The following is a 21510-nucleotide window of genomic DNA, read 5'->3' on the forward strand; positions in this document are numbered from 1 at the left end:
GCGGGTTTATAAGATAGGCATAGAGAACAAGTCCTACAAAAAACAAAATCCCTCGAATTGCAGCATGTGGATGGTTATGTTCGCAAAGGTCAGCTAAACCAGAGGTAAAAACAAACAAACAAGCAAACAAAAAAGGATGGCATGGACATGTACCTGCCAGGTCATGGACATGTAGTATTAATTAAGTTGTGAACAAGGGGAAAAATAGCGGCGTCAAGGAAACATCGCACATGGCATGTCCCCATGTGAAATTCATCGGTAGAAAATCTATTCGCCGTCTCATCGCACCCCATATGCACTGGGTTTACCGTCGGTCACTGCGCGCAGCTGTCTGCTTTCAGTTTAAAGCGACGCCCCAACTGTCGATCGACACATCCACAGACAGCATGACATCTATGGGCATTTTCTAGTCTGTATTTATTTAATGTGTGTCTTATAAACGTGCATTATCAGTCTATAAGGCCAGCTGTCTTAGAAATGCACACCTCTGCTTATTTGCTGACGAACCGCATGAAAAAGAGAAACGAAGCTGTCCATCAGTGTGGCACTTGGTTGTATGGTTGCCTGTATGCTGAATGGCTGAGAAAATCAACCATTATTAGTAGTACAGCTGCACTTGGTAGGCCTACTCGAGCAGATGATTCTGCAACTGGCTTAAATGTTGGCGTAATTCCTTACAGAGTCGGAACGCACAAACGATTATAGCCTACAGATACTGGAAAGGTCCGTGAGTGATTGACAAAATTTAGGGCATTTCCAAATGTAATGCACCCTAAATATAAAATGTGAAGCATCGGTTACTTCCTTACAAAACATGCATGTGACTATGGATAGGCCAGGTAGGCCTACCACTTATTTTCCTTCATTATCAAACAAACAACAAACAACCACGTTGGATTAATTATAAAGTGGCTATCGTGGCACGTGAACTCCGATTTTTCCTCCTACCAATTTCGGGTCGTTCTTCCAGCTACCTCCCGAGGTCGCGCTTTCTGCGTTTGGTCTTTTGTTTAGGGCGTACGCATGGGTCAAACTTTGCGTGGAGCTGCGCATGTTTACCGCCAAGTTCTTTTTCTATAAATACCAAACCTTGCGGTGAACTTGCCGTGCGCAGTCTTTTGTGCGTACGCACCCGTTATAAATAAGGCCCAAGGAGTTTTGCTGTCATCAAGATAGGTGTAAAATGGAAGGTTGTAATGAAAGACAGCATGCAGCACAGCAGGAAGTAACCTAATTTTGGGTGAGTACTTTGACACGTCTACTTTTATCTACAAAACGAAAACTGCCAGTCAAGTGGCATTAGCTAGCTAGCATTTCAGATGATGTGGCTCTGAACAATAGCCTGACCAGGTGATTTTTTGCATTGAAATAGTTTACTTGGAAGCTACTGGAGTTGATCTTCGGGCGTGAAAATGCATTTAGACCTGCAATTTAAACTTGGACAGTCAAAGAGTGCACCCGTGACAAAAGGCTTTTTCTCTGTTCGAATGGTGAAAAGCGCTATTTCTACCTAAACCAATGCTCGCTTAGAGTTGAATAACTTCGGAATGGAATACGCTAGGAACAAACCGTGAAGACATACAAACAGCTGAGATTTTGGGCTTTCGTACAAGCCCCATACATATGTCTGTAGGTTTAAGACAAAACATTCGGTGGCTGTTCAAAAAATGACAAAAAATGATGAAATTGGCTGGGAGTCTACAGCTAAAATTCCAAAAAAAACGGCTGGTATTCAATGTGTTAAAATGGCTACCCAATACAAGGGTCTTTGGACTTTAGGATTAACTAAGGCTACTGTATTAATCAATGAAGTAGTCAAACAGTTATGTTGTCTAGTTGTCTTCGACATTTGGCCCTTCTGCCAATATGGTAAACTCAAAGTGGCCCTTGGGCCAAAATAATCGCATAATATGATCCTATGTAGGCTGTCATCTGTGACAGTTGAAATAGAAGGAAGAGGCTTTACTCATGTCAATTTTAGCTGTCACTTTTATCTAGTGGCATGTGTGTTTTTGAATGTATTTTAGCCTTAACTATGTCATCTCAGGAAAAGAATTTGCAGAATACGTGGTTAATATCATCCTTGATTCCTGTGTGGTGAAGCCATCTGCCAAACTAACTCTTAAAGGGACACTGTGAGATTTTTAGTTGTTTATTTCCAGAATTCATGCTACCCATTCAATAATGTTACCTTTTTCATGAATACTTACCACCACCATCAAATTCTAAGTATTCATTATGACTGGAAAAATTGCATTTTTCATACATTAAAAGGGGGATCTTCTCCATGGTCCGCCATTTTGAATTTCCAGAAATAGCCATGTTTAGCTGGAAAAATGACTGTACTTGGGCCATACTATAAAATATTAGTTTATTACTTAGTAAACTTTCATGGAAAGATCAAATTTGGCAATAGGCAACACATTTTCAATGAGTAGCATAGTTGCAGTAACTTTTTTGACCATTTCCTGCACAGTGTACCTTTTAAGACTTTTTCTTTTTTTATTAATATGACTTTCAGGTGCTTAAGTAAGTTAACACATTGTTTAATTAGATGAAAGCTGTGGGAGTGCAGTGTTTCCCACAGAAATTTTGGAAACTATGGGGGCAGCCGGGATTTTTTTTTTTGTCTGGGGGTGGGGGTGGGGGGGGGCTCTTTTCACGCGGGCTTTTTTGGGGGGGGGGGGGGGGTCTTTTCACGCGGGCCTTTTTGGGGGGGGGGGGGCTGGGTGACGGGATGTATTCGCGCAGTGTAAATGCAAAATGGCAAAACAATGAGTACAGTATGACATTGGCGCATGGAGAAACTATAGGCCTAGGCCTACATTTCAGCCATTTATATTTTGAGAAATAAGGCTACATAATACACATGCAGGGGTCTATGTAATGAAAGGAGCAGAGATACGAATTTAAGATTACTGTGAAATTGTTAACGCATAAACAAAAAGGGTCTAAGAGGGTAGGCTATGCCTTTTCCCCACACACACATAGGCGTACACATTCTACATGAGGGGTGCTGGTCACAGGGCCAGTTTTTCAAAATTCCTCCCATTAAAAGGGCTGAACAACATATTACACATTTATCTATATTCACATTCATTACACATTAATTTCTAGCCCGATGTCTCCTCTGCCTCGTCAATGAAGGCCTGTCACCTAACTCATTACAACTGTAAAACAAAGCCTGGGGAGTGTTAGTAAACTCATCCCAACTGTCCCTTCTCTGAACTAGGCTACTAGGCTTTTGATCCCTCTGTCTTTCAAGCACTTGTGGTTTTCTCTATAGGATGTATTTACTCCAGGAGGAAAATGCGAAGGAAATCGTTATTCAAATCGTTTTTAACAAAAACGTCAATCGTAAAAAAAAATAAAAAAAAAAAGTAAAAAAAAAAATAATATATATATATTTTTGTTTTTTACATTTTCGGAAACTATGGCGGCCAAATTTAAACTATGGCGGGCCGCCATAGTTTCCTCAATGTATGGGAAACACTGGAGTGTGCTGTGTGACAAGAATTTATTCAGCATTTGCTCTCAAGTCAACATTTCTGACTGCCTGAAAATCTAATAAAAAGTTAATCCCAAAAACTATTTCTGACCAGAGGATTTTCACAGGCTAGCTAGACAGTCAATATTAGAAAGACTGGGCTATATTTTCAGTTCAATTTCTCTGCTCGTTTCCCCAGGTATTTTAAGAGGTTTGAGTGTTTAGTGTAAGGATTTAAATGCTTCGGCACGACACTGCTGAAAATGTTTTTTAGGTCCCCTAATTTAATGACATGGGTCTCTGTCTCTGTGACCATCAATTAATATCTGAAAGGTGACTTTACAAACAAAGAGTTTTGTTGCATATTGTCTCATTTTTGACTTATGCATTTTATTATTGGAAATGGCTTTTCAGACATACTTTCATCTATTCTTTGCAATTCAAGTATTTGGAGAGCTTTACTTCTTAAATCTATATTACATGCTTTTTGCAATACAAGGAAATGCAATGCCCAATACAGAAAAGTCAATTAACAAAATATTCCAAAATGGATATGTCACTTATAGGGGTGTGACAAAATCTCGTGACATGACATGAGATCTCGTGAGATGAAACTCGGCGAGATTTCTCGTCAGCTTAAAAATCTGTCTGGCGAGATTTGATCCAGCAAGCAGCTTTTAAAAAGTTTGCAAAATGTGACCCGTGTCACTCATGTGACCCATTTGTCTGTCTTTCTGTCTGTCAGCCGGCAGACATGTGGTTGCCAAGCAGTGCTTCCTGCAGAATATTTGTTTGATACGGGATAACCCCCAACACTTTGCCAGACACGTTGCCATCATAAGAACGCCTTTGTTGTTTAGTTTCATATGAAATGTGATCTGAAAACCCATACAAGTATACATGTTTTGATAAACCAACTTTAGACATTACATTCATAATACAGAATTTTAGGACTTTTCAGGAGACATCTGAAGGTAGAGTAGAGTAGAGTAGAGTAGTTTATTTGTCACATACAAAGCCATAACCAAGGTTACAGCTTGTAGTGAAATGACGGTTCTGGTAGCCTACAACTCCACACCGTGCAGAGATCATAAGACTTAAAATGTGAACATAAATACACACATTAAATAAATAAGCAGTATAGAAAATGTCCATAGATGTCAGATTGTCCATAGATGTGTCGATCGAGGCGAGAGTTGGACGCGTCGCTTTACAAAGCAGACAGCTGTGCGGTGTCCGAGGCTCCGGGTGGATACGGTGCTAGATGAGATGAGACTAGGCTACATCGCGGGTGGCAAAACTGCATGCTCTCACCCCACGCTATAGGCAACACTGTGATGGTCCCCATTCATCTGGTGTGAAGGTGGTAGATGATTCCTTTTCGAGGTGGGCACCTCAACAATGAAGTGCTGGGGGAAAGCCTGCCAAGTCATACTTACAAGAACATTCTCAAATCTCACTTTTAGTGAACTGTTTACTCATATTTCCACAGCATAATTAACCTTAAGCACCTGCACAAAAGCCTGGTAAATGAAAGGCCTAAGCCCTTTTTGGGATAAGGTACCCTCAACCTATAAAAACCTACATCAACCTCCAAAGTACATAAAAACATTAGTTGCATGTTGAAAAGCTAAGCATTAGAATGTGTTCAGCTGTAACATATCAACCTTTTTATAAAGAAATCTCAAATCTCAATCAATGGGTTAACACTTGTAGCCTACATTCACTCCGTTCACTCAAGTCCTGATACTGTTTCTTGTGTCCTGTGGGAGACATGACTAGTTGATAGTGATGCTCCAATCGATCGACTGCCGATCATGATTGGCCGATATTTCCTTAAAGTAGCCTGATTGGGGACCAGAAAAAAATGTCAATAAAAAAAATTATTGCGAGATATTAAATTCCTCGCACAACTTTTTTGCCTTTACACATGGCACTGCGCATAGCCTATAAGATGGTGGTTCTGTGCATAGCTGAAACTCAGCACCAGAAGAAGGCATTTTACTTGCTTTTAACTTTTTGGCATTCTTTTCCCCATTCAAATCTGCATCAGCATGGTCTGATTTTCTGAGCCGTGCAACATTTACGTGATGCTTGTAATTCTTGTAATGACTCGTCAAATTGCTATTTTAAGTAATAGCCCGCCCACGTATGGTAGTTGCTCCAGGTAGCACAACAACTTCACATTGTTAGCACAAGCATCAACAAACGTTATTGTTTTTACAATTGTAATTGACAGCTAGTTGATTAGTTTGTAGCCTAGTTGCTGAGACGCCTAACGGCAACAGATGAGGGAGAGAATTAGGGAGAGAGTCGACGGTGACAGAGAAAGGAGGGGCTTTACTGTTGTGCTTGTTGCCTATTCATTTCAAGTGACAAGGTTTTTTTTGTTTCCTGAATGCTGTAGACTATAATAGTAATAATAATAATACAAATAGGCCTAATAATTATATAATAATAATAATAATATCCCTATATTGTGAAAGTTCACATATGCAAATTAACATTGATTGATTGATTGGTTGATAGATAGAGATGGACAATAGATGGTATTCAATAGGGATAATTAATAGTCTTGGAAAGATTACAATTTCTGTGATCGTCAGTGATCAGTGATCGGCAGATCAAGATTTTTGGTCATCGGTGATCGGGCCAAAAAATGCTGATCGGAGCATCTATACCTATTTTATTACTATGTTTGGACTGAGAAAATACTCACTGTCATGGTGCTGTTACCCATTGGGATAACATCCAGTAACTGTGACAACTCTAGTATACAAGCGACAGGATGAGAAGCATCAAGATACGGGAGAACACGAATAGTATTAAACTTCTGAACTCCCACAAACAGTGATGTGGTAAATAATACGTTAAATCAGCATCCATATTTGTTCCATTCAGTACGACATTAGAATGTTTGAGTAATGATCCCTGAACCACTTTCATCAATCGATCTGGCAACTCAATCCTTCTGGTATGGACATACCCTTTTCCATATTTATTGAAGATTTCAGGTTTCCAGTGGACAATATCGGGAATAAAAGTTATGGACCGATTCATTCTTGGTAGACTGGATCAGTTATAATTGTGCAAGATGCTTTCTATATTGATTTTACATGTGGTCTCTCTTCGTGATGAAAGAACTTGCTGAGGAGAAAAGGGAGCCTCCCTTGGCTGAGGAGGTCATCGGTGACACACCCGTAGAGGAATCTTCTCCAGTTCTGGAATCGCCAGCTGAACTCACCTCAGGTTTCTATGAAATGAGTTCTGTAGTCTTTGATCAGAACCGTCCTGCATCTCCCAGATCCTTAGTGTTGTTGAGCGTCTGTGTTTTGACACAAAAAGGGACTCACTCACAATCTAGACGTTCACTAGAGCACTTGGAGTGGGCTTGCATGCTGCTTTAACGTGTATGCACGTGTAACGTTTAACTACTTTATTTCTTCTTGCATGCTACTTACAGTGTTCTTTTTAAGTGAATGTCCTTCATCACATCTTACCTTTTTTCATTCATTCCTGCGCCTATACTTGTCTTGGACATTGTCTCATTATTGACATTTTTCTGAAGTTTTCCATACCAAAATCTCATCACATACAATGGTATGCAAAAGTTAGGTCAACCCTGAGTGGATTAGCTGTCAAGAGACGAACAACAATGAATATGAGAACACAGCGGCTAGCTTGCCAGTTTATGTGATCAGAAGTGAAGAATAAGCATGGTTGTGTCAAGGTGTCTCCGGTTTAGTTATCAATCTCATTCAGAGGAACTGCCCTTTCCACTGCTTTCATAGTTTTAATGATACTTAAAGGTGGGGTTGCAGGTTGACCAAAATTCTTAGATAGAATGCGATTATGACATCACGTTGGGGGCTCCCCCTGAATTTTACTAGGTTCTGTATTGTCTCTGAATAGGGAAGGCTGCAAATAAATAATTGAATAAACCATATTTATTTAGCCTTTTATATTTATGCTGATCAAAATCATTGTACTTTTGAAGGGGTTAGCTAAGATAGAGCCTAGGTAGATGTCTGGTAGGCTATTCTTTGAAGAGTCTTGCGCTGAGATTTAACAGCTGAAATTTTCGTAGAAGTTGGACCAGTGATTACCAGTTGCAAGTCTCCTGCAATGTTTGTCTTTTTCATAAGGCTATGCATGTGTTAAAATTAGCTGGCATCTTCTAACTTCAAAATACAAATTAGTCCAGAGATTTTCAGAAGGGGTGTCCAAACCTTTGCATACCAATTTATGTCCACAAACATTTACTGTGTTCGAACATTTTTAATTGGTTTGTAGATTGCTTTGATGTGTGTTCATTTCATTACCAATTCACTTTTATTGGTTTGTTAGAGTTTATGTGACTGAAGCGTTCAAACGCTGAATTACTTGTGCATTCTTCAAACCAAACATTGGATCGCCTGTCGTCGCTTATTTTGAAACGTTAATTTTTGTCCTTTCAAAGGTCATCATTGACCTCTCATCTTCACCATGCCCTGCATGTTGTTGCATGTATGTCTTGTTTTGTTTTAAGCTTGTGTTTTCTTCAACACTTATTCCAACTTTTGACTTGAGCCGTCTAAAAATTTTTTTGAGAGAAGTATCAAGACCCTTCATTTGAACGCCTGTATTCATTCCTCACAGTCTCCTAGAATTTCAGATGAGTTGTCAGGACAACCATCTACTGCTGCAGAGAGTAAGAATTAACCAAAGCCAAGAAGTTGCGAAGGTCCCAGTTTTACTTCATAGAATTAGATTGGAGTAGTACCGTTCAACTTCAGTACCAGGAGGGGCGAATGAAAAAAAGTTTTCAGGGCGGGGGTCGCATAAAATAAGATGACCCAAAAAAAAAAATCATGTTCAATTTTGAAGCATTTTGGAATGTTTAGCCCCCTGCATCTACTACTACTACTGCATACTGTTTGAAGAATTGCAGCTGGTAGAATGATCTGAAGATGAGATCTGAGCTTGAATGGAACACAGACACACAGACACACAGACACACAGACAGACAGACAGACAGACAGACAGACAGACAGACAGACAGACAGACAGACAGACAGACAGACAGACAGACAGACAGACAGACAGACAGACAGACAGACAGACAGACAGACACACACACACACACACACACACACACACACACACACACACACACACACACACAGACAGACAGACAGACAGACACACACACACACACACAGACAGACAGACACACAGACACACGCACAGACACACACACACAGACACACACACACACACACACACACACACACACACACACACACACACACACACACACACACACACACACACACACACACACACACACACTCAGACACACACACACACACACACACACACACACACACACACACACACACACACACACACACACACACACACACACACACACACACACACACACACAATGACCACAACATCTTCAGTCGAAAATCCTTTTGATTTAAACAGAAGCAACTTCAACACAAGCAGACGTCCCTTCAACAGAACCGGAAGCCCCTTCAGCAGAACCGGAAGCCCCTTCAGCAGAACCGGAAGCCCCTTCAGCAGAACCTGAAGTCCCTTCAACAGAACCTGAAGTTCCTTCTACTGAAACGGAAGTCCCTTCTGCGGGAGAACCAGAAGTTCCTTCAGAAGAACAAAACCCTTCTGAATCGGCAACCTCTGAAGTATTGGAGGACTCCACACTAGTCATTCCAGAACCTACTGCAGGAAAAGAAGCATTAGAAAGTGTTGGTGAAGCCACGCAGGGAGGAGCAGAGTTGGAATCGGAATCCAAATCTGGAAGCACGGAATCTGAAACTGTCATGGAATCTGCTGCACAGTCAAGTGCACAGGCTGAGACGAGTGGTAAGAAACCAAATGAAGATTGAAGGATTATTTTGAGGACCCTGACTTTTATTTTCGTATCTTATCTAGATTTTCTGTCTTTATGTGTGGTCATTTAATAGTACTTATAATTAACAATGGGTTTGGAAATGCTTACTCAAGCCTGTCCCCTTAACTGTAACCATATATGCAGTGTACAGATATATTGTATGTTTAACCAATAGCAGACTCTCAGTACAGCAGTCAACAGACTTTGTTATTGTTGTGTTAACCAATAACAGTACCAATACCAGAAGCCAGTGAAACCCCAGCCGAGTCCTCAGTATCTCCAAGTGAGACCACTGGTAAGGTTAAATGAAATTCAAGAAATAAATCAGTTTTGTCCTGAGCCAAAGTTGTTTTTACCTAAATGATAACCACGTTGCAACCTCCCTCCGTTGACCAGAACCAGAATTGGAAACGCCCTCAACAGAACCAAGTGAATCCTCCGTCTTGCCCACGGTAGTAGAAATTGGTAAGCGCAGTGGTTGGAAATTTAGTCGTTTTCATACGCTTGTATGGATTAACTGTGGAATTTCAATTCACCGTTTTTTTTTTTACTTAAAAATATTTTCTCTTCTCTTCAATCACTATGGGCAACCCCCAACCCAACTACTAGCTGAGGCGACAGCGGTCGTTGTAGATCAAAGCACGCCTGCTGCTACGGTGTCTGGCGAACAGATATCATCTCCTGTGGCTGAAAGTGGTAAGGGCCCTAGCTGCCGACGCAGCATGGGAAGTAAACCATCATTTAAAACGTTGAATTCATAAAACGCACACAACTCCTTTCTCCTCAAAGTCTCATTTGTAGTGTTTTATTATGTCGACCGACAAGGACAATATAAAATACTGCTAATGGTAATATGCTATGTGATGCGATCACATATTGCTGGATGGATGTTGGTTTATTTTCTTTCCTTGTAGTTTCAAGGGTACGGATAATTGTTAATTCGCTGAAACTGTGAATTTCTCAAAACATGTTGAGGAATTATTTGAACTTTTGCACACTTTTCACTTTTGCCAAGGTCCGTGTTGCTGAAGGATGGTAAAGTTAAAGCTAATCGCTTACACATGGTTAAACTTTTCCCCTTCAAAGTTACAGAGACAGAGGACAGGAGCACTCATGAAGTGACGGCCACAAAGAAATGCGTTGGGGCACATGCGTGCGAAAGGAGTGAAGTGAAGAGAGACGAAATTCAGGGTTTCATTCTGAGAGCTCAACGGTCACGGTCGTTGCGGCACATCAAATCAGTTGAAACATTTCTTTTGTTGATATGATTGGCCGCTGCAGGCAGAATTTGCTCCGCATTTGCTTAATATTAAACTTGCCCACTTTGTTTCACCCCTGATTGCTTGCCTTCGCCGCTCTTCACTTCCCTCATAGGAACCAATGGCGAAGTCCGCTTCACCTGGCCATATTCGCATACTCGTGTCCCTGGCGATAAGTTTCAGCTTTCCCTGTTAATTCTGTTTACTTTTCTGTTCCCCACTCTCTGCTGTACTCTCAATCGTCACCAGCAAGTCCAGCCCCCGCCTCTGAGACGCCAGTTGTCTCGGAAACCGCAGCTTCAGCAGCGCCTGCTACCCCCACGGAGGCTGTTGTCATCCATGTTCCGGAACACTCTCCCTACCTTCTGATTGGTGGAGGCACTGCCTCCTTTGCGGCAGCTCGGTCCATTCGAGCGAGGGATCCAGGGGCCAGGGTGAGCAAGTGTTAAATAATAGTAGTAGTAGTAGTAGGATTTTGTAGTGCAAGTACACAAGGACACTTTACAGTGCAGAATTTAAAATGGTAGCATGATAAAACAACTGTAGAAATAAGAAGTAAAACAGTAGAAAGAAACTAAAGACATAAAAGTGGAACTTTGAGGTCATATAATTCCTTTACGACTTAAACTATGACTAAGAAACTTGGTGGATTTTCCTACACTTTAGTTGGCTACAATTTAGTACTAAAAGATTAGGTTTATCATTGTTGCTGTTACCATGGCAACGGTTTTCTGACCGGTATGTCTGACAAAAAATCACTGAGTCTCATCAGTGTTCCTTCCTTATCACATGCTACTTATCGTAGCTATTCCATTATATTAGCATAACTTACCTACATAACATAGCTAATATAATATCGGTTTCATTATTTTTCATTAATTTATGCAAATATATGCTAATTAGATGACGTTGCCACATATATAATCATGGTGGACCTTATCTTGACCAACACACATTTCTAAAGGGTCAAAAGGGTTCGTGCTTGAATAGACGGGCGATTTCATTACATAAATCGATAACTCCACGACCTACGGCCATGGAGTCGTAACTAAACACAGCCTCGACCCACAGCGCATTGTCCAAGACCCTTGTTAGTACTAGGGTGCTACAATGCAATGGCATAGAGGAATAGCATCAAAATAGCATACTGCTATCCTGCTAATGTAGCCTAGCAGGGACGTATGTATCCTTCAGCACACCTGCTATTCATAGTTGGGCGTCAATGGGTTAAAGGTCTGTTATGTGAGTGGCTTGTGTGATGTGATTCACTGTTTTCGGAGGAGTTGAATAAAAACTAATGAAATTGATTAGGCCTAAGTAATGAAAGTAAAAAATAAAGCAGAAGTTAAAAAATAATTAAAAAAATATATAGGCCTAGCCTTTAATATGCTTATTATGTAGGCATATAATATGCAGGCCTATAGTGTTGTAGAAATAGTTGAACAAAATGACCATATATATCTATATATCTATCTATATATATATATCTATCTATATATATATATATATATATATATATATTAAAAGAACTAGCCTAACGCATAGTTTATTTTGGCGAGATAAAAAAAATGGCTCGTTGAACTTCTGTTTGGCTGGTAAGAAAAAATGTCAAATGCCAAATTGGCTGGTGGTGGAAAAGGTTAATTTTGAGCCCTGATCCTCGCATTTTAGTAGTAAGAAATAGGTGTTCAACGGTTCGGCTACAAAAAATAATTCTAGTTACTGAATCTTTATCCCTTCTGTTGTTCCCGCGCTGCGTTTCCACTTAGAAGTATAGAAAAGTGTCTTGAATTTACGATCAGCAAATTCATTGCAAAAGCGCAAGTCAAGAGCTGTCACGAACTTTGAGCTGTCAGAGAGGCATTCAAATGTGTCAATGACTCTGATTTGCTTAACTGTGAGTGGATTTTATGAGTGAGATTAAATGAGATTAACATAAGCATAAATTAATATAGGGCTATTCCTTGTGGAAAAAGTAATAAACTATTTATTTATAATTTAAACCTAATATAATGCAATATAACAACATGGGTAATATGGGCCCCGGGACACTGTGCACTGGAAAAAATGGGCCTCGACGTCAAAAAGGTTAAAGGGACACTGTGTGAGATTTTTAGTTGTTTATTTCCAGAATTCATGCTACCCATTCACTAATGTTACCTTTTTCATGAATACTTACCACCACCATAAAATTCTAAATATTCATCATTAGAGGTGCTCCGATTGCTCGGCAGCCGATCATGATCGGCCGATAATGGCCAAAAATAGCCTGATCGGTGATCGGAAAAGCGTGCCGATCAAAAAAACGATCCAGAGATATTAAATTCCTCACGCAACCATTTTTCTTTTACACCTGGCGCTGCATGTAGGCTAGGTGCTGGCTCTGCACAGCTGCTGCACCAAAAGAAGGCATCTTTGCTTGTCTGTAGGCCTAACTTTTTGGAATTCCCTCCTTCATTTTCACCATATATAATCATATCTGCATCAACAATGATCTGAATTTCCGATCCATGCACCGTTTAGGCCTACATGACGCTTATAATTTGCGAATGACATGTCAGTCTCGCCATGTTCGCTATTTTGAGTTACAGCCTGTATGGAAGTTGTCAGTCAGCTCAGCACGCAACAACTAAACGTTTCCAAAACAAACATCAACGGTATTGTTTTTAAAGTTGTAGCCTAATTGACAGCCAGTTCATTAGTTTGTAGTCGCTGCAACACCAAACAGCAATAGAGGGAGAGTGGACGGTGAAACTCAATGAGTCTGTGCAGGGAATTCTACAATCTATGACAGTGTTACAGAGAAAGAGCTTTCCTCGCAGACACGCTGTGTTGTGCGTGTTGCCTGTTCTTTCAAGTGAAGTTTTTTTTTCTTGTTTTGTGTATGTAGAATCTCAAGTGTTTCAGTTACAATGTAATTTGCGATTGACTACTCCTCGCCAGTTAGCCATTTTACGTTATAACCTGTGTAGTTGCCTCGGTCAGCATACGACAACTTCACGTTGTCCGCACAAACATGGCAACGTTATTGTTTTCAAAGTTGTAATTGACAGTCAGTGGATTAGTTTGATAGTCTCTGAAACGCCAAACGGCGACAGATGAGGGAAGAGGGAGAGAGCTCAGACTCAGAACGGTAGCGGAGCAGTGCAGCTGTGGACGGTGACAGAGAGGGGAGGGGCTCTCCTCACGAGGCTGCTCATTTAAAGCGACAGGCTTTTTTCTCGTATGAAGAAGACTAGGCCTATTTGATGTAATGTTTCAGTTTCAATTCAATCTTAAATAGTTTAGTAATTATATGCAATAACTTATAAATTGATTAATACTGTAGACTTACTTGTAGGCTATATTACCAACACTAGTCTGAAATAGCTGAAAGATAATAATAATCATAATAATAATAATAATAATAATAATAATAATAGCCTAATAATAGGCCTACATTGTGAAAGCGACATGTGTAAATTAAGATTGATTGGTTTATGGGCAGAAATGGTATTCAATAAGTAAGGGTTAACGTTCGGCGAGAAGGTCGCTACCGTGGAATAGCAGCACGACAGAGAGAATCTTTAGACCCCGACGCAGAGCGGAGGGGTCTTGTTCTCTCTGAAGTGCTGCTTTCCACAAAGCGACCGACTCGACAAAGATTTTTGGTGATCGGTATCGGTGATCGGGCCAAAAAATGGTGATCGGAGCATCTCTATTCATTATGACTGGGAAAATTGCATTTTTCATACAGGAAAAGGGGGATCTTCTCCATGGTCCGCCATTTTGAATTTCCAAAAATAGCCATTTTTAGCTGCAAAAATTACTGTACTTAGGCCATATTAGAAAATATTAGTTTATTACTCAGTAAACTTTCATGCCTATTTATAAATAGGCAACCCAGTTTCAATGAGCAGCATAGTTGCAGTTCCTTTTTTGACCATTTCCTGCACAGTGTCCCTTTAAGAATCCCTGGTCTAGAAGTCTCCTATTTCCAACCATGTCCACGGTCTCCACGGTCTTCACAACAGGAGGGGTGGAAATGTCCGGGCACAATGATGTTAAGGTCACTTAAAAAATCAAGCCTATGCCTCTGTACACTACGGCGCTGTTTTGCCTTCACTTTGTCAGCATCCGTTCCAGTATTTTGACGTTAGGAAACTTGTGCAGAGAGATGCCTTCAGTGAAGCTAGTACTTGTTGCAACCTGCACCATTTGGACCGCCACCAACACAATATTTTCCACTTGTGCTTTGATTTACTAGCCATAGATGCCGCCATTGACTACTATAACTTTGTGGGTTCGGAGTTGGACTGTGTCAACCGTATGACGTCACGCATAAGACAGTAAATTCTCACTACTGGACAAAATATTGCTCTTTTTGAGCACGTTTAACATGACCTCCCGGATAAATTGTTGCACACACAATATCTCGTTTTAATCACAAAGCTTGGAACTTTTGTAATCAGCAACAAAAACTGTAAGATTCCCAACAATTATAATTCGTTTCATATCTTCTTTAAGGCTCATTTTATTTCAGTTTAGCTTTACCATGCTCCCAGAGCCAGAATATAAGCGGATATGTATGGAGAGCCTCCCTCTACTATCGTCCCCGGCATTGTTCAACATTGTTTTTGACAAAATCTTAGGCATGTGGAGAGTTGGGGGTTCTGACATAAAACGAAAAAAAAAAAAAAAAAAATCCGACCGACCCATGACCTAACCTGTCAATCAACTGGAACAAAACTTTTATTTTCTTAGGACATAGGGGTGGGTATTGGCATCAATTTCAGGATACAATACATATCCCGATGCAGGGGTCGTGATACGATAACCTTATGTATTTTTTAAAATAGTTTTTATTCCTTATTTACATTTTTAAGATAACAGACATATGTATAATCAAATGTTATTTTTTTGTTTTTCTGTAGAGCAACAGTTACACTGTATTGTATGTAAAACACGGCCTTCACAAAGCTGTTGGCCTACTGCATCGCAAGGAGCAACTGTCAGATGCAGTTTCAGCAACTTGTTAAACTAATTGTTTGTTGCACATGAAATATCAATGCTGACACCTCCTTATCGATGCGTGTATCGAGAAGAGACTGATATTTTGAACACACCCCAAATATCTATTCCCAGGTGCTGATCATCACAGACGAGCCAGATATACCATACATGCGACCACCTCTCTCCAAAGAGCTGTGGTTCTCAGATGACCCAGAGACAAAAGAGACGCTACGCTTCAAACAGTGGAATGGCAAAGAACGAAGGTTGGTGATTTAATAATAATACATTTTATTTTTGAGCGCCTTTCAAAATACCCAAGGACACTTCACAATCAAAACAAATACATGACAGTAGGGAAAGTACAACAAAGCCTCAGTGAATTAACAATAGGAGAGTAATTAAAATGCAAAAATAAAATAGAAATAAAAGTACAATAAAAATAAATGTTTCAAAATAAGAAAAAGAAGTAGAATGCATTTGAAAATAAAATAAAAATGAGGGGAAAAATAATATGTAAAATAAAAAAATAAACTGATAATTAAAATTAAGTGGAAGTGCCTGTCAGTGAAGTTGAAAAGCAGATGTGAAAAGGTGTGTCTTCAGCTTAGATTTAAAAGTAGACAGTGTAGAACACTGACGAAGTGACAGTGGGAGAGAATTCCAAAGTTTGGGGCCAACAACACTAGGGCTGTAACGAATACACCCAACACACGATTCGGTTTGTATCATGATATGTGACCCACGGTTCGATACGCCCCACGATTTCAGAGAAAAATAATAATAATAATAAAAATAAATAAATAAATACATTTTTTAAAAGAATAATATATGTATGTATATATTATATATATATATATATATATATATATATATATATATATATATATATATATATATATACACTTTTTAATTAATTACTTTTTGGATTTACCTGCTTACATTAATTTTGTAGGTCTACTAGGCCTAAATGGTGTAGCAGGTACCACTGCAACCTGTTCCCCAGGTGTTGACATCAAAACACATCACAATGAAAAAAGGGATATTATTACCATGGAAAAATAGGCTAATTATTAATAGGCTTAGATCATATGCCGAGATGATGATCGTGTGAGAGAGACAGAGAGAGAAAGGTCTGGGTGCCAGTAAGTGGCCTATTAACAAGTCAACTGTCTCACTTTATCAAACAAACATTAATATCCAAACATTGCCTGAAAACGAGACTGGTCATAGGCCTATGTCGTCAGAAAACATGCTGTATCCTCCTGACTATCAGCAGTTCATTTTTGTGCTCTCTAGAGGACATTTGTAAATGACAATATCTCCCACCCCATACACACTACTGAGCCAACTCTCTGAATGTCTCTAAAGAAGACATTCAGAGCTTTCAAATGATACCACGTTTGTAGGGGTGGGGTTTTGGGAAGGTTCTGTTTATTTGCAAGGAAAATGGTGTCCATTAAAAATAGGCCGCTTTTGGTTAAAAGGAAAATAAATGCATAATACTTTAAAGTGGGCAATTATTTTCTTTAAAAATCATCTTTACATGTTAGTTCAAGCATAAAACCATTTCTAAACTAATGTAACATTGTTTGATTCCCATATTTAGGTGTTAAAGAAGTCCTCCAAAGTGGACATTGGTAGTGACATCTTCCATTTTGTTAGTATTTTTCAAATCAGGAAGTCAGTATCAGAATCAGAAGGAGAGACACTATTTATTAGAGCACATTATTGCTAAATAATCCCAGATGTGATGTCTGAGGAAGATGCTGAAGATTCAGAGACCTCTTAGGATTCATTTCAAGCAAGAAAAGTAGAATCAGAACAATCAGAATGTTCCCTATTGATGCAGTTGCCATCCACAGTGGTGCATGACTCTGATGTGTCTGAACTTTGCAGGACAATATTTAAACCAAAAATGAAAGGAAGACTAAATTAATCCTATAGACATGAACACATGTTGGTTCCAGACAAAATAACCCCTCTTTCCCACATCAGAACTATAAAATTAGTCAATTCTGGTGAAACTCTTCAGTTGAGGGACGACATGGCATTCAACCTTCAACAGCAAGTCCAGCTGCTTAAAACAAAATTGCTTTGACTCAAGATGACCTGCATGAATGATAATGATCACAGACACATCTAGTCCGAACCATAAACCAATAAAACAGTCATTTTAAACTCATGAATGCTCAAATTTACTAATTATTAAGCTGATTGTTGTGCTCTTTCATTCAGATTGATTGAAAATGTACCTTAATTGCTATCAATGTACGGCTTTCCAATGTCCACTGTAATGGACACACAAAATCTTTAAAATAAAAAAATAAATTTTGAAAAAAATGTTGGCAGTCTAATGTTTTGCCTTTAAACAATTGGGGAATAAAAAAAAACAAAACAAAAATTTGTGAACTTTTTTCCCCCTGGTAGTCAGGAGGGTATGGCACGCCCATAACATGTAGGCTACAATCAAAACTCGGAATGAACCTTTATGTTCTCACTGCTACGCAATACACATGTTGTCCTTTTGACATTTTGTCAAGAGGGAGAATGAATGCAAAGGCTGAAGTGGAGCACGTTTTCCCAAGGCAGACAGTAATTTTACAATCTGTAGTAACATATTCATGCGGGGGAAAAATAATGCTGCCTAATAGAATATCCTAATCAACCTCAACGCTTGTCCAACTTCGGGCAGCTCCCTTACTAGCGATTTCAGGCTAGTTTATGAATTTGGGAAGGCGGAGCATTTCGCGCTCTCTCTCTCTCTCTCTGCTCCGCTCCATCAATCACTCAGCACACATCGGCGCATCAATCACTTGTAACATATTCATGCGGGGAAGAAATAATGCTGCCTAATATTTTGCCTATCGACCTCAACGTTCGTCCAACTTCTGGCACCTCCCTTACTAGCGATTTCACGCTGCTTTTATGAATTTGGGCAGACGGAGCATCTCGCTCTCGCTCTCTCTCTCTCTCTCTCTCTCTCTCGCGCTCTCTCTCTCTCGCGCTCTCTATCGCGCATGCATAAATCAAAAAATCTTGACACGTTTGTAAAAGCCTTCTTGGTCTGTAGTTCATTTCTATGCTTCACCTTTCGATGTTTGCGCAAGTTATTCTATTCGTCTCGCGGAGTTTGCTCAGGCAATGGATAACAACAAATGCAGGTGCTGGTTGGACGCAGCATTTTATAAGGGGAAGGGGTTAGAGAAGAGAAGTGTTTCTCACACGTGTGTGCCCTTTTTCTACTTGTATTTTTAAATCGCATATGCGAACTCTTTCTGCATGTAGCCTGGTGTTTTCTAAACTGAGGTAACAGCTTTGAAATGGCGCATCGCGGTTCTGCGAGGAAGGTTCGCGATAGGGGTTTGTGGGTCTGCATACCGCGATCCCTCGGTTCGGTGCAATATCGTTACAGCCTTAATAATAATAATAATTAATAATAATAATTGTATTTGTATAGCACTGTGTCATACAAGGCATGTAACTCAAAGTGCTTAACAAATGGGAAAAAAAACATTGTTAGAGATAGATTTAAAAGGAGAGGTATAGAGGAGAGGCAGAAAAAGCAGGAAGGCAGAGGAAGAAGAGATAGACAGAGAATGTAGAGTCATAAGGTCAACGTAGGTTAGGAATAGGATTCTTAGATGTGTAAGGTCCATAGTGGCTGGGCCTATCATAAGTCATAGATAGTCACACAGAGATTGGGCGCTCAGGTGCGGCCCCTGGTGGCATCAGGGGTGAGGAAAAACTCCCTTTCGCTTGATTCATAGTTTGTAAGGGGGGAAAAAAAGCTCAATGAGGTCTGAGAAAAAAAGACCCCCTATAGTCAGGAAGAAACCTCAGGCAGAGACCAGCGGCCACCTAGGGGAGCCCCCTCAGCGCTCGAAATTAACGGTGTCCCGGCGTCCCGGGGACACAAAGTTCTCATTTCTGGGACAATGCCGGGACCGTCCAAAAATATAAATGAAAAGATTCTAAAAGTAGGCTATTATATTTGCAAATCCATTACACAGGGACATTAACTCAACAGCATCAGCTAAAATAGCAAAAGAAAACTTTCTGATAACCCTCCGCATTGTATTTTAGAATGTTGATTAAGATTTCGCAGCTGCGACTGCAAGCGCGTTGTTCTTCGGACTGCTGCTGAGAGGTTTTCCCGTTGGTTATGCCATTTCACCCTGAACTAGAAATGCTCTCAGGGAAAACGGGCTCTGGATTGTTGATTTTGCAAGCCAACAAGGATATATTCCAGTAGACATGGTTAAGCTGTGACCTGTGAGATGAATGGAGTTCGGTTTTGCTAATATTTCAGGTAAGCAAAGCAACAGCCCCAAACAATGCGCAGTTGTCTGTTGCCACCTGTCGCGTCCGCCCAAAACACCAGAACGCGAGCTGGCTCTAAGTAGATTAACCCTCATTCATACATATCAGAAACTGCCTGTAAATGACTTTCCAGTAACAAATAGTTAGGGAAACGGCAAGCAAGCTAACAGGGGTAGTTGTTAGCCAAGAACGTCAAGCAGTTTCATTCAAATGGCTGGAAATGAAGACAGAATGAATGTTTCTGTGCTGGTAAACGCAGAAATGCCTAGTAGCCAAGGTCTAATTGAAAAGGGGAAAAGTCCATCTTGACTTCATTGATTACAAGCTCGAAGAACGCGCTTCAATATTACAGCATTGCCAGCGCTTGTTTCTCTCCAATCCCTCTCTTTCTCCCTCTCCCCTCCCTCTCTTTCTCGAAAGTGAGGTAGGCCTAAGTGTGCGGTCGTAGTTTTTCTCTTGTGCATTTATTTTTAGGTCATCAAATTGTCTTGATGTCAATGTCATGTGAATTAAAAGCGGAAAGGAAACGTCTTGCAATGCGTTGTCGTACTCCTAATGCGGCCCAAAAACCTACCGCATCTTCTTCCACCTAGCCTGATTGTCATCGACTTTCACATATCTTCGAGACTGGCTGAAGCTGTTGCATCACTAGGAGGGCACGGCCTGGCTATCTTCCACCGGCATGCCCATCACAACCGGTGGCCAAAGTCAGACTAGGTTATTGCCACTTTTTAACTAAAGCTAAACAGACACTGAATTGTTATTGATAGGCCTATGTAGTAGACTAAATGAAAGCTGTTTTTTTCTAGGTTACAACAGAGTAACAGGCTGGCTGCAATAGACAAATATGTCATTGAATGCAGATTTCCTCATATCGCCATGCTCATATATTCTTGAAAAACGAAATGTGCACGGTTACTCAAGGCATTTTGCTATACAAGGCACAGATGTTCATGATTTAACACACCCTAGTTTTTTTCTTAAAAACCTGAATTCACAGTTGCACTGCAAAAAAAAAAAAAAGTCACACATGAAATTGAACGTGGACATAATTTACCGCTTATTTAGGCGCGAAAAAAATGGGGACACTTCTGGTTACATTCGGGACAATACAAAGTGGAATCCGGGACCATTGCGGGACACAAAGGAAAAAAGTTAATTTCGAGCGGCTGGTTGCGAGTAGTAAGGGCGCTGCGGCAGCTGGGACACTATGATGCCTTGGCAGCTAGGAGTTGGCAAGGATGAAGAGGTGGGTCTTCAGCTGCTTCTTGAAGGAGTCGACGGAGGTGGCTGATCGGATCTCGATGGGGAGGGCGTTCCATCTCTTGGGCGCATAGCAGGCAAACGCGGCGTCGTCGATCTTCTTCTGCGGGGGGGTGGGGGTCCTTAGCAGCTTGGCATCAGTGGACCTGAGAGCTCGAGCAGGGGCATAAAAAGAGAGCATGTCTGAGATATAGCTAGGGGCAAGTCCATTTAATGCTTTAAATACTGTGAGCAGAATCTTAAAGTCGATTCTGTATGAGACAGGTAACCAGTGCAGGTCTGCCAAGACA

General features: G+C 40.4%; 1 protein-coding gene across 1 annotated transcript in view; it reads left to right on the top strand.

The window, feature by feature from the left end:
• The window catches only part of aifm1 (apoptosis inducing factor mitochondrion associated 1), a 59401-nt gene that overhangs the window by 26118 nt on the left and 11773 nt on the right, over nt 1-21510 (top strand). Inside the window, exons 5-12 of the mRNA XM_063202279.1 lie at nt 6629-6736; nt 8960-9358; nt 9619-9681; nt 9783-9851; nt 9996-10082; nt 10895-11079; nt 15770-15904; nt 17244-17294. Coding sequence (XP_063058349.1) covers nt 6629-6736; nt 8960-9358; nt 9619-9681; nt 9783-9851; nt 9996-10082; nt 10895-11079; nt 15770-15904; nt 17244-17294 — 1097 coding nt within the window. The remainder of the gene's footprint in view (nt 1-6628; nt 6737-8959; nt 9359-9618; nt 9682-9782; nt 9852-9995; nt 10083-10894; nt 11080-15769; nt 15905-17243; nt 17295-21510) is intronic.

This window comes from Engraulis encrasicolus, chromosome 7 (assembly GCF_034702125.1).
Source record: "Engraulis encrasicolus isolate BLACKSEA-1 chromosome 7, IST_EnEncr_1.0, whole genome shotgun sequence".
Classification (NCBI taxonomy): Eukaryota; Metazoa; Chordata; class Actinopteri; order Clupeiformes; family Engraulidae; genus Engraulis; species Engraulis encrasicolus.